Here is a 12030-nt window from a genome sequence, read left to right as displayed (position 1 = left end):
CCTGGGTTCTAATCCTGCCTTTACCACTTGTGGGCTTTGTGACCTTGGGCAAGTGACTTAACTTCTCTGTGCCTCAGTTTGCTCAACTGTAAAATGGGGATTAAGACTGTGAGCATCATGTAGGACAGGGGTTGTGTTCAACCTGAGTAGCTTGTATCTACCACAGCACTTAAAACCGTGTTTGACACATAGTAAGCACTTAAATACCATCATCATCATCATCATCACTATTATTATTAAGCTTCAAAATAGATCACATCAACCCTCACATCCCTGCCCTATCTTCCCTCCATCTTAAATTAGGGGATATGGACCTCCTCCCCAGATCTTCAGAGGTAGATGCAGAATCCTTACTCCAACAGCACCAAGAGGAAAAAAAAAATCTTTCCCTGTCCCTACCAAGAGAATTTGGGGTGGATCCACCTAGGGTCACCCCTTAATGTAAAGCAAAAAGGTCACAAGTCAGCACTACTGGTTCCTGGGAAATGTAGTTTCTCCTTTCCTTCTTGGCAATTCCCTTGCCAGTATTCAACAGGCCATTTAGGATGTTTTGAGCTCTGACTAAAGACCAACCCCAGTAAAGCAGTCTTACAGTTCCACTTGGCTATATTTATATGAACATGGCTACAAGTGTTGAAGCTTAAATGAAATACGTAAGTGCTTAAGAATGATGTTGGGTCAGTCCAACCTGGAATGGTGGGAACTGACAGAGAAAGGCTTCTTTGAAGAGATGTGATTTCAGGAGGGCTTTGAGGATGGAGAGCACTTTGGTCAGGAAAACCTGAAAGGGAAGGAAATTCCAGACAGAGGGAGGAGAGGGACAAGAGGTTGGGGGCAGGAGAGTTGAGATCAAGGTTCAGTTAGATCATTCATTCAATCATATTTATTGAGCACTTACTGTGTGCAGAGCACTGTACTAAGCCCTTGGGAAGTACAAGTTGGCAACATATAGAGATGGTCCCTACCCAACAACGGGCTCACTGTCTAGATACTGAGCTCAGGAGCAGAGAGCGTTTGCTGGTAAAAAGAGGATGAAGATTGTATTGTACTCTCCCAAGCATTTAGTTCAGTGCTCTGCACACATTAAGCAGTCAATACACACCACTGACTTGTGGATGGACAGAATAAATAGAAAGGAATTTATGCTTGATATAGAGGGAAGTGGGTAGCCATTGGAGATTTTCGAGAAGGGGAGAGAACAACATTTTTGAGAACAACATTTCAGGAAAGTGTACTGGACAGGAGCGTATAATATAGAAAGGGATAGAGGCTGGAGGCTGAGAGGCCAGTCAGGAGGCTGTCACAGTTGTCTAATTATGAGATAATACGAAATGAAATCAGGGTGCTGGCTGTTTGGGTAAAGAGGAAAGGGTGACTCAGGAAAATATTAGCAATGAAACCAACCAAATTTTGTGAAAGATACCTGACAGCAGGGAGTTGAAAATGGCACCCAGAGCATCTGGGAAAGAAAGGATGGTGGTGTCAACAGACATGGAGACTTGAGGCAGGGGAAGATGAGTTCAGATTTAGGCACTATTTGTGAGGTGCTGGAGAGATACCTTTGTAGAGATACTCCAGAGGCAAAAGGAAATGTGAGACTGTAAAAGGAGAACAGCTGGAGTTAGTGATTTAAAGCTTTTTTTGAGAGCAGGGAATTTTTGTTTTTTTTTCTTTTGCACTCTCCCAGCTGCTTACTACAGAGTTTTCTACATGGTAGAAGTTAAGTGACTTGCCTAAGGTCACATAGCAGATGTGGGGGAGCCAGGATTAGAACCCATGACCTCTGACACCCAAGCCCGTGCTCTTTCCACTGGGCCACACTGCTTCTTTATCCTAATGCATAAGAACAATTCAGTCAATGGTATTTATTGAGCGCTTACTGTGTGCAGAGCACTGCACTAAGTTCTTGGAGGAGTACAATACAACTGAGTTGGTGGAAACATTCCCTGTCCTCACTGACCTTACGGTCTAGAGGGCGAGACAATTTACTTTTATTAGGATGACTCTGGTCCTTCTCTTCTTTGTACTTACTTGGACTTTCCCCATCAGGCTCCTGCTTCAAGAAGGGCAAAACCATTCAGGTCACCAGATATTTCTGAGAATCTCTATTGCAGACTGGACCAGTTTGAGAACCACTGTCCTACAGCAATTGAGGCAAGGTGGGGTGGAGGGGAGGGAAAGAGGAGGGAACGATAGTATTGAAAAGGAATGTCTAAAAACTTTACCGATTTTCTTCTGGATTTCGAGGACAAAATATTTCTCTGGGTTAAGGCAGTTAAAAGAGAAGGTTTTTTTTTCTCCAGATTTGACTGTCATCACAAACACACAGGATAAGTGAAAACATATTTTACAGTGCTGCCCGGTCCCAACTTGAGGTCCAAGTTTTATGGTAACTGTGATGTCTCCAGGAGGCAGAGAGATTTCAGAGTGTACTGGAATGAAAGAGAAGAAACAAAAATGCAATGAATGGAATGACATAAAACAGTAAATAAAAGCAGAGATAAACGTTGCTTTCCATCTCTTCTTCCTCTGGGAGGATCCAACTCTTTGAAGACAGCAAATTAGTCTTTGATATGAGAGAAGAATCAACCAAGAGCAAACACAGATGTGAAAATTTTGCAGTCACTAATCTGAATGGCCCAGCATAGTCCTTTTAGAAAACACACCTAACAAATGAAAAAAGGGCAAACCAATGAATTGTGCAGTAACTAACATCCTCAATTATCCTATGTATGGACGATACCTGAGAGATGATCTATTACTTCTAGAAAATGCAGGTTCTACCTGCCCTAAAAATGTGTGTGATTGGCACATGTGTAGGGTGGGAAGCACTGAGGAGCTGAAACACGAAAGAGATGAAGGTGGGTAGAGAGGGGAAATTTCACACACACAAAAATGCTATGACCGTTTCCATGGTATCTGCCTAAATATCTAGACTACGAGCTTATTGGGTGAAGGAATGTGTCTGCTGTTATACTGTACTCTCCCAAGCGCTTACTATAGTGCTTTGCACAAAGTAAATGATCAATAAATACAATTGAATGAATGAATATCACTTGATCTTTGAATTCAGCATTGTGGCTACTAATGTTATTGCCTATGTGTGGAATTTGGTGAAAGACCAATGCAAGCCCAGTAGCACCTTCCACTCCGCACAGCAAATGCAAGCCAAACGTATCAGTTGGTTTGCTGAAGTTAGTCCCCACTGCATTCTAAAGCACTTCATCCATTCCTCATTTCCAGAGTCAGATAAAAAGAAATAGCCTAGATGACAAATTCACAGCTAATCTCCAAACCTCATTTTGGGCAAGAGCATCAACTTATTTTCCCAAACGTTACACTCTGCCAGAGATGCCATCAGGGAGCGAGGGACACTGATTAAGATTCACTTTTCATGGAAGCGTTTAGTCAGAATGATGACCGCATTCACCTTTCGTATGGCCAAAGATCATTTTTAAGAGATACCTCAATGCCAACTGCCTGAGGGGTGACAGGAGCCACAGTCTCTGTGGGCTTCTAGGGTGGAAGTGAATGCATTCTTATCACCCTGTCGGCTTTTTAGGATGCAGTTCCAGGCTACCTGAGACCTGGACCTGAGACCTGAGAGCATGGCTGAACACTTCTCACCCCCTTAGTGGCCCAAAAATTCTTTCTGGCCTGCCATACCTCTAAAGCCAGCCTGCGACTCCCAAGCTCCAACCCACTTACTCCTACCCCCATTCAGATCTGCGCTCTCAAAGTGAAAAGGTTGGCATCCATGCCCCTCAGCCTTCTCTTCACCGCTTCTGATTATTACTCAATCTTTTTTACGGTATTGAAGTGCTTATTCTGTGTCAGGCACTGTTCTAAGCACAGGGGTAGATACACAGTCCATGTCCCACATGGGGCTCACAGCCTTAATCCCCACTGTACAGACGAGGCAACTGAGGCACAGAGAAGTGAACTGCCTTGCCCAAGGTCACACAGCAGACAAGTGGAGGAGCCAGAATTAGAACCCAGGTCCTTCTGACTTCCAAGCCCATGTTCTATCCACTACGGCCACACGTGCTTAGCAGTGCCGACGTTGGTACATGATAATCAGAGGTAGGGAGAGATTGATATATTATCGCCCCAATTTACAGATGAGGAGACTGAGGTACGGAGAAGTTAAATGACTTGCCCAAGGTCTCCCAGCAGGCCAGTGGCAGATTAATCTGAAGTCTAATCCGGCACAGTTCTGACAGATCTGTGTAAATAACAGTGATAAATAATAATGATGCACCACCCCCTCTAGACTGTAAACTCCAGAAAACTCTGTCTTCAATTCTCCTGTACTGTACCGTCCCATGGTCTGCAAATAGTAAGCACTCAGTACATATCATTGATTGATAAAATGAATGTTTTCACTCTGTGTTTGGGCTCGGAGCTTGAGAACTGGGGAACCTTCCACCCAAAAAATGAACCTGTTGGAATACAGCACAATGTAGGAAAAAAATGATTTGTGTTCAAGTGTACAGAACTGGACATTTAAGAAAAACGTGCATTGAAATCCTCAACCCAGTGTTTTGCAAGAAATTCATCCCTTTGCTATAGGAGGACTGGCTGTATTAATTGCTCCCCATAAGCCAAAATCATTATTAAGCACAGGTGTTGGTACTTGATAATCAGAGGCAGGGAGAGTCTGATATATTCCCCCCTGGTTTACAGATGAGGAGACTGAGGTACGGAGAAGTTAAGTGACTTGCCCAAGGTCATCAAGCAGGCCAGTGGCAGAGCTGGGATTAGGTTCTGATCATGCTCTTCTGACTTCCAGTTCCAAAATCATTCCACTAGGCTCTGCCGTCGTCCTAATGCCTCTCTTAAAAATGTAGAGAGGACAGTGAATGATTAAAAATGAATTTCAATTAATTCTGGGTTTGAAGTACACCTACCCTGCCTCATAGCACACCTTTTCTTAGAAGCCTGTTCATATTTGTTTTGCAATATCAAATGAAAATCAGGGTGCATTCTTTGTTACCACCCCAACAAAACACAAAGGACTGAACATTGGTTACAACTTTGAAAAGCCTTTTGAGGGCTGATCAGGGAAAGGGAGAGGGAGGAGGAGTCGGAGTCAGTGAAGGTTAATTTATCATCTGACATGTTTTACTTAAGTAAAACTGAACGGCCTAAAAAATGGACACTTTTCATTTATTTTAAAAAAATAATCTTTGCAAGCGCTTCAAAATTATATTAGGTTGTAGTTAAGTTGTAAGAGTATTCACACTTAGGGAACAAGAAAGGGCTGAGTGGTTGAGAAACACACCCAACACAGAAACATGTCAGTTCATGTAGAAATGAACGCTTTAATAAATAACTCTGCACAAAACTGGTTTTCCTCCAGATTTTAAAATGTGATTTCTGTTGGAAATCAAGAAATCTTGACCTTCCATGGTTACTATGGCAGGAAAGAGAAATCTATATATACACATTTGTTACAAACTTTGCTATTCCAATATGTGGCTCCTAGTGAAGGGCTAACTTTACTCTTCTTTGAAACTAATTTTTGAGTTTACTGCCAAATTCCTGGAACTCTAAGGTGGAGAAGAGCCTAGTCTAAAATCTACCCTCCAAATAGCAAAGCACACTCTCCGGACACCTCTAAAACTACAATGGACCTAATTATCACTATAATAATTATCCCTCCCCCTTCATATCTGACAGACTATCACTTTCCCCATCTTCAAATTCTTATTAAAATCACATCTCCTCAAGAGGCTTTACCAGACTAAATCCTCATTTCCCCTACTCCCCCTCCCTTCTCTGTCACCCCTGAACTTCCACCCTTTATTCACCCAACCCTCAGCCCCAAGCACTTAATGTACATATCGGAGTAACAAACAGCTATCTTTCCCTCTAGTCTGTAAGCTCCTTGTGAGCAGGGAACTCATCTACCAACTCTGCTGAACTGTACTCTCCCAAGTGCTTAGTACAGTGCTCTACATGCAGTAAGCACTCAACAGTAGATTATGATTTCTTAATGGTTGAACCAAATACGAAAAGAGAAAATCTGATTTTCCTTGCCACTTATAGTATCAAAAGATGTAAACCTAGTTTAGAAACCGAATATTGTTTCCATAATCTTCTTATTCTTCTCTATCCAGTATTAATCTGCACAGTCTCCCTATTGCACCCCACCATCACTGAGCACCTAAAATCTGACACCCAGAATACAATTCCTTGATTTGTGACTGATGTGTTCTCATAAAACCCAATCCTTTAACCAGTGCTGTACCTATCTCCTCTCACCTCTTAATTACTTGCTCCCAAGGTCATCTTTTCTACACATATATTACATATTTTTTAGAAGATATAACCTATACACTCCAAGGAATGTAACGTACAAATCCTACATATTTTGCTAGTTATCTGATTAAGTTTAGAGCATCACAAAGCTTAATTCTCATTTGGTTGGTTTTGTTGACCAAACCAGATATCTACAGCCATCAGACAGCAAACTAGCACTGATATTCACGTGACAAATCAATAATTGAACGCTTATTGTGTGCAGAGTATTGTACTATTGTACTAAGCACTTGGGGGAGTACAGTATAACAGAGTTGGTAGACACGTTCCCTGCCCACAAAGAGCTACTTTGCTGTGGTGCTTAAGAAGACAGCAACAATGGTCAACAAAAACATCAGATGTTTAAGATGATTTCTGAAACTAAAAAAACAAGTTTAGATATATTGGATATTTTCCTCCAACCAACAAGTATAATTACCTCCTGATCAGAGCTTTCCACACTCCCATGAAAACTTTTTAGAACTTAGTATTTTTAGAAAGACCAAAGGGCTTGACTGAATCCATACTTTTATATGGTGGGATGCCCTTTTACTGGGCAGAGTGCCCACCCACTTGTTTTATACTGGACAGTCTGGTTCTCATCTGGCTTGCCTCCTGTCCAGTACCAACTGGGAACCAGATGATTTTATGTCTAGGTAGGGATTCAAGAGTTCCCCCAGAGAAACACTTTGCAAAATCACTATACCTCTGCAAAATGGCACACATGTGACATGATCATATTATTTGACCAACATTCACAAAAGTGGCTCAGTGGTCACCAGGGCCGTAAGTGGCCAGCCTATTACGCGGTCAGACCTATGATTCAACCAAACCAATAGTCCCCTGCTGAGAGCGAACAGTTAACAGGATGCTTGAAAGGGGATTATGATCATTTATTCACCCTAGGAAATGCTCGTTGTGGGAAGGGAGTGCGTCTGCTTATTGTTGTATGATACTCTCCCAAGCACTTAGTATAGTGCTCTGTACACATTAAACATTCAATACATATGACTGAAAGAATGAAATATTTGTAGATGCACTCAATCAGTTCTCTCCCTCCTACCTTACTTTGCTGATCTGCTACTACAACCCGGTCCAGTCACTTTACTCCTCTAAGGACATCATACTTTGTACTTCGTTCTCATCTCTTTCATCACTGATCCTTTAACCATGCATTCCCTTGGGTCTGGAACTTGTTTCCACTTCATATCCAACAGACCACCATCACTCTCCCCGCTTCCTAAAAGCAACATCTCCTCCAAAACGCCATTCCTGTTAAGCTCTCATTTTCCCTACCAACCCTCCACTCTGCACTACTTAGGCACTTTGACACTCACCCCAGCACCACAGCATTTATGTACAGATCCATATACTCTACAAATTCCCTTATCTCTATTTTAATGTCTTTCCCCGCAGACTGTAAGCTCGCTGTAGGCAGGGAAAATATCTACTAAATCTATTGTGCTTTCCCAAGTACTTAGTACACTGCTCTGTCCACTGTAAGTGCTCAATAGTTACCGCTGATTGATGCAATAATAATACTATCCTAAACTGAATAATTTTCAATTCAAGTACTTTAAATTGTTTCAATGTAAGTGGCTAGAAATGAGGGCAACAATCACCCCAGAGGCTTATTAGGATCAAGGGGCTTCAAACACATTCTAGAATGATTAAGAGTTTAAGCTAAAGTCACTTCCCAGCTTCCAAAGCAGAACATTTTTTTCATGATTCCTATGGCTCAGCCTTCTGTCTTACCATCAGACCTCACCCCACCCCCAACCAACTCCTAATTAGGATTACCCAGAACCTTACATGAGGTGTTTTGGGTGGGAATTTCCAGTGGTTCTTCACATCACTCACCCATGACACACAGGATATTATTACTATTACACAAAAGCCCTGTCTGCTCTTTTATCTCATCCCTTTTCCTTTGGCATTTTAAGCGGGAGAGATTAAGACAGACCTCTTCACTGGTTTAATTAAGACACTTATCAGGGCTAGTTTGACACTAGATTAATATCACTGTCCAGCAAAAGCATTTTCCCCTTCACAAGAGCATTCACTCAGCCTGGCAGCCCTAACAATAAACACGTGAAAAATATCTAATCAGTCAGTAGTATTTCAGATCAATCAATCAATTGTATTTATTGAGCGCTTACTGTGTGCAGAGCACTGTACTAAGCACTTGGGAAGTACAAGTTGGCAACATATAGAGACAGTTGTGCAGAGCACTATACTAAGCATTTGGGAGACTACTATTGATTTGGTAGTTATGATCCCTGTCCTTGAGGACTTTACAGTGTACAGTGTGCAAAGCAATGTACTAAGTGCTTGGGAGATACACTAGAGTATTCCGTACGCATGATTCTTATTGCTCCTAATGATTAGTGATAATTTAATACGAATCCAAATATTACCATTTGAGCTTTTGGAGTTTATGGAAACAATGTATCTACCAATGCTTTACTACTGAACTCTTCCAAGTGCTAAGTACAGTGCTCTGCACTATGGTAAGCACTCAATAAATACCACTGATTGACTGGGAAACAAGTATTCATGTCAGGAAAGTATTTTTTTTTTTGAAAAGTTCTAGCTTTTCTATAGAGGCCTTACCTAATTTCAAAACATGCATACAATGCCGGAGTTAGCATTGGAGCTCCTTCCTTTACACCAGTATTTACATTTTTTAAAAAAGGTAAGACTCAAAAGAGGAGTAAGAATCAAGCTTAAGGAAAAATTTAACACATGCTGACCCTCTAAACTGCTCATGATGGAGCTTTTAAGGCCTCTTTAGCAGGAGGCTGTTTGGGTTTCCCCTACTGACCCAGTTTACTATTCATTCATTCAATTGTATTTATTGAGTGCTTACTGTGTGCAGAGCACTGTACTAAGCGCTTGGGAAGTACAAGTTGGCAACATATAGAGACGGTCCCTACCCAACAGTGGGCTCACAGTCTAGAAGACTAGTTACCCAGAGGGATGGGAGTAGAGTGTCTACGGTGTCAAGAGCACTGAACTAAGAGCTTGGGAGAGTAAAATGCAATTAGTAGACATAATCCCTGTTCTCAAGGACCTTATAATTTAGGTCCTTGGGAAGTACAAGTTGGCAACATATAGAGATGGTCCCTACCCAACAGTGGGCTCACAGTCTAGAAGACTAGTTACCCAGAGGGATGGGGGTAGAGTGTCTACGGTGTCAAAAGCACTGAACTAAGCATTTGGGAGAGTAAAATGCTTAACTATCTATTATTAGCAGGGACATAATCCCTGCTCTCAAGGGCCTTATAATTTAGCAGAGGCAGCAGACACTACTTACAGGAGCAAGTTAACTGGATATAAAAGGTATATACCGAGTGCTAAAGAATTGTATTTGGGTAGCACTTCATTTGCTAGACTATGGGCAGGGATAGTGTGTATTTACCCTATTCTACTCTCTCAAGCACTTAGTACAGTTTTCTGCATCAAATAAGCAATCAAAAAATATCACTGACTGATTGATTTAATAGCCTTTAAGCCAAACTGACCTATTTGCAAAAGATGGGAAACTCAGCACCCACATGTTTAATTCTCCCCTATTTCTCAAATCCTCTCCAAACAGGAATGAAAAGTTTGAATGTGACATTTTCTGCATCTCCAACATTACCTACCCAGTGACCCAAGGCAGCAGAGAGGCAATGCAGAGACGGAGAACAAGGTTGCAAATTCAGGGACTGGCTGTGGGATTATCAAATTGCAACCTTTTCATTTGAAATAAAAAAAAGCAAAAATCCAATCAGCCCACTTTATGAATCCTGAAGGAAACTGACGCTTGCAGGTGATAATGTCCTGGGTCCCACTCATTAAAAAATACAATATAGCAGTCATTTGCCAAACACCAAATTTTGAAATGAAGTCCCACCCAAAAAAATCAAGAGACTATAAAAATGGAGATAAGAATCAGTGTTGTGTAGTATTTATGTAGTTATATAGAAGTTATTATTAAAGGCCTACTGTTCATTCATTCATTTGTATTGACTGAGCGCTTACTGGGTGCAAAGCACTGTACTAAGCACTTGGGAGAATACAATATAACATCAGACACATTCTCTGCCCACAGCAAGCTCAGAGTCTAGATGAGGAGACAGACATTAATATAAATAAACAGATAAACAAATTAAATTACAGATATAAGATATATACACCCCGCTGGAGTTTTCCTCCCTGCTGGAGCAGAGAGAGATGCCCGGAAATCCTGAAGGAGACAGACATTGATATAAATGAATAGATAAATAAATTAAATTACAGATATACGATATATACAGCCTGATGGAGTTTCTTCTCTGCTGGAGCAGAGAGGGATGCCTGGAAATCCTGAAGGAGACAGACTTTAATATAAATAAATAGATAAATAAAATAAATTACAGATATAAGATATATACATCCCACTGGAGTTTCCTCCCTGCTGGAGCTGAGAGGGATGCCCGGGAATCCTGAAGGCGAGGGAGTGGGCAGCCTCTCTCCCACACAGCAGGCCGCGGCAGTGTTATTCCCAAAGAAGTGAAGCTGTGGGTGTCCCTGCTCCAATACAGTATTTACCTGCCCCTGCCCTTCTAACACATGAAACCCTGGTGGTGGTTTGGAAATTACTGCTCTCTAGCACCTCATAATAGATAATAATAATAATAATAATTGTGGCATTTGTTAAGCACTAAGTGCTAAGCACTATGCTAAGCAAGCAGAATAATCAGACCGGGCCTGAGGCCCAAGTCATTATGAATCTTTCAAAATCCACCCCCTCCACCTAAGCATGACCCCATCAAAACACTTGCCCCCTCCCTTTTTCCCTCCCTGACCATTATCTTCAACTATTTGCTCTCCAAAGGCATCTTCTCCCCTGCTTTCAAATATGCTCGTGTCTCCCCATCATAAAAAATCCCTCCCTTGACCCCACAACTCACTCCAGTTATTGCCCCTTCTCCCTCCTGCCATTGCTCTCCAAACTCCTTGAGTGAGCAGTCTATACCCACTGCCTCCACTTTCTAGCCTCCAATTCTCTCCTTGACCCCCTCCAATCTGACTTCCGTGCCCTTCACTCCACAGAAACCGCCCTCTCAATGGTCACAAATTTTCTTGCCAAATCCAGTGGCCTCTACTCCATCCTAATCCTCTCAACCTCTTAGCTGCCTTCGACAGTCAACCCCTCCGTTCTCCTGGAAACTTTATCTAACCTTGGCTTCACTGAAACGGTCCTCTCCTGGTTCTCCTATCTCTCTGGCTGCTCATTCTCAGTCTCTTTCGCAGGCTCCTCCTCTGCCTCTGATCCTCTAACTGTGGGGGATCCCTCAAAGCCCATTTCTGTTCTCCACCTACACCCACTCCCTTGGAGAAAACTCATTCACTCCCATGGCTTCAACTACCACTGCTATGCGGATGATTCCCAAATCTACATTTCCAGCCCTGATCTGTCTCCCTCTCTGCAGTTGTGCATTTCCTCCTGCCTTCAAGACATCTCTACTTGGATGTTCCAACCTCAACTCAAACTTAACATGTTCTAATGAGGACTCATCTTCCCACCCAAACTGTCCTCCCCAATTTTCCTGTCACTGCAGACAGCCCATCATCCTTCTTGTCTCGCAAGCCCATAAACTTGGCATTATCCTCAACTCCAACCCACATATTCAGTCTAACTCCACCCTTTCCTCTCCATTCAAACTGCTACCATGTTAACCCAAGCAGTATCCTATCCCA

General features: G+C 42.1%; 1 protein-coding gene across 1 annotated transcript in view; it reads right to left on the bottom strand.

The window, feature by feature from the left end:
- The window catches only part of CDCP1 (CUB domain containing protein 1), a 60915-nt gene that overhangs the window by 32815 nt on the left and 16070 nt on the right, over positions 1-12030 (bottom strand). Inside the window, exon 2 of the mRNA XM_038761488.1 lies at positions 2226-2432. Coding sequence (XP_038617416.1) covers positions 2226-2432 — 207 coding nt within the window. The remainder of the gene's footprint in view (positions 1-2225; positions 2433-12030) is intronic.

The sequence above is a fragment of the Tachyglossus aculeatus genome, chromosome 2 (genome assembly GCF_015852505.1).
Source record: "Tachyglossus aculeatus isolate mTacAcu1 chromosome 2, mTacAcu1.pri, whole genome shotgun sequence".
In the NCBI taxonomy this organism is placed as follows: domain Eukaryota; kingdom Metazoa; phylum Chordata; class Mammalia; order Monotremata; family Tachyglossidae; genus Tachyglossus; species Tachyglossus aculeatus.
This window is presented reverse-complemented; position numbering and strand designations above follow the sequence as displayed.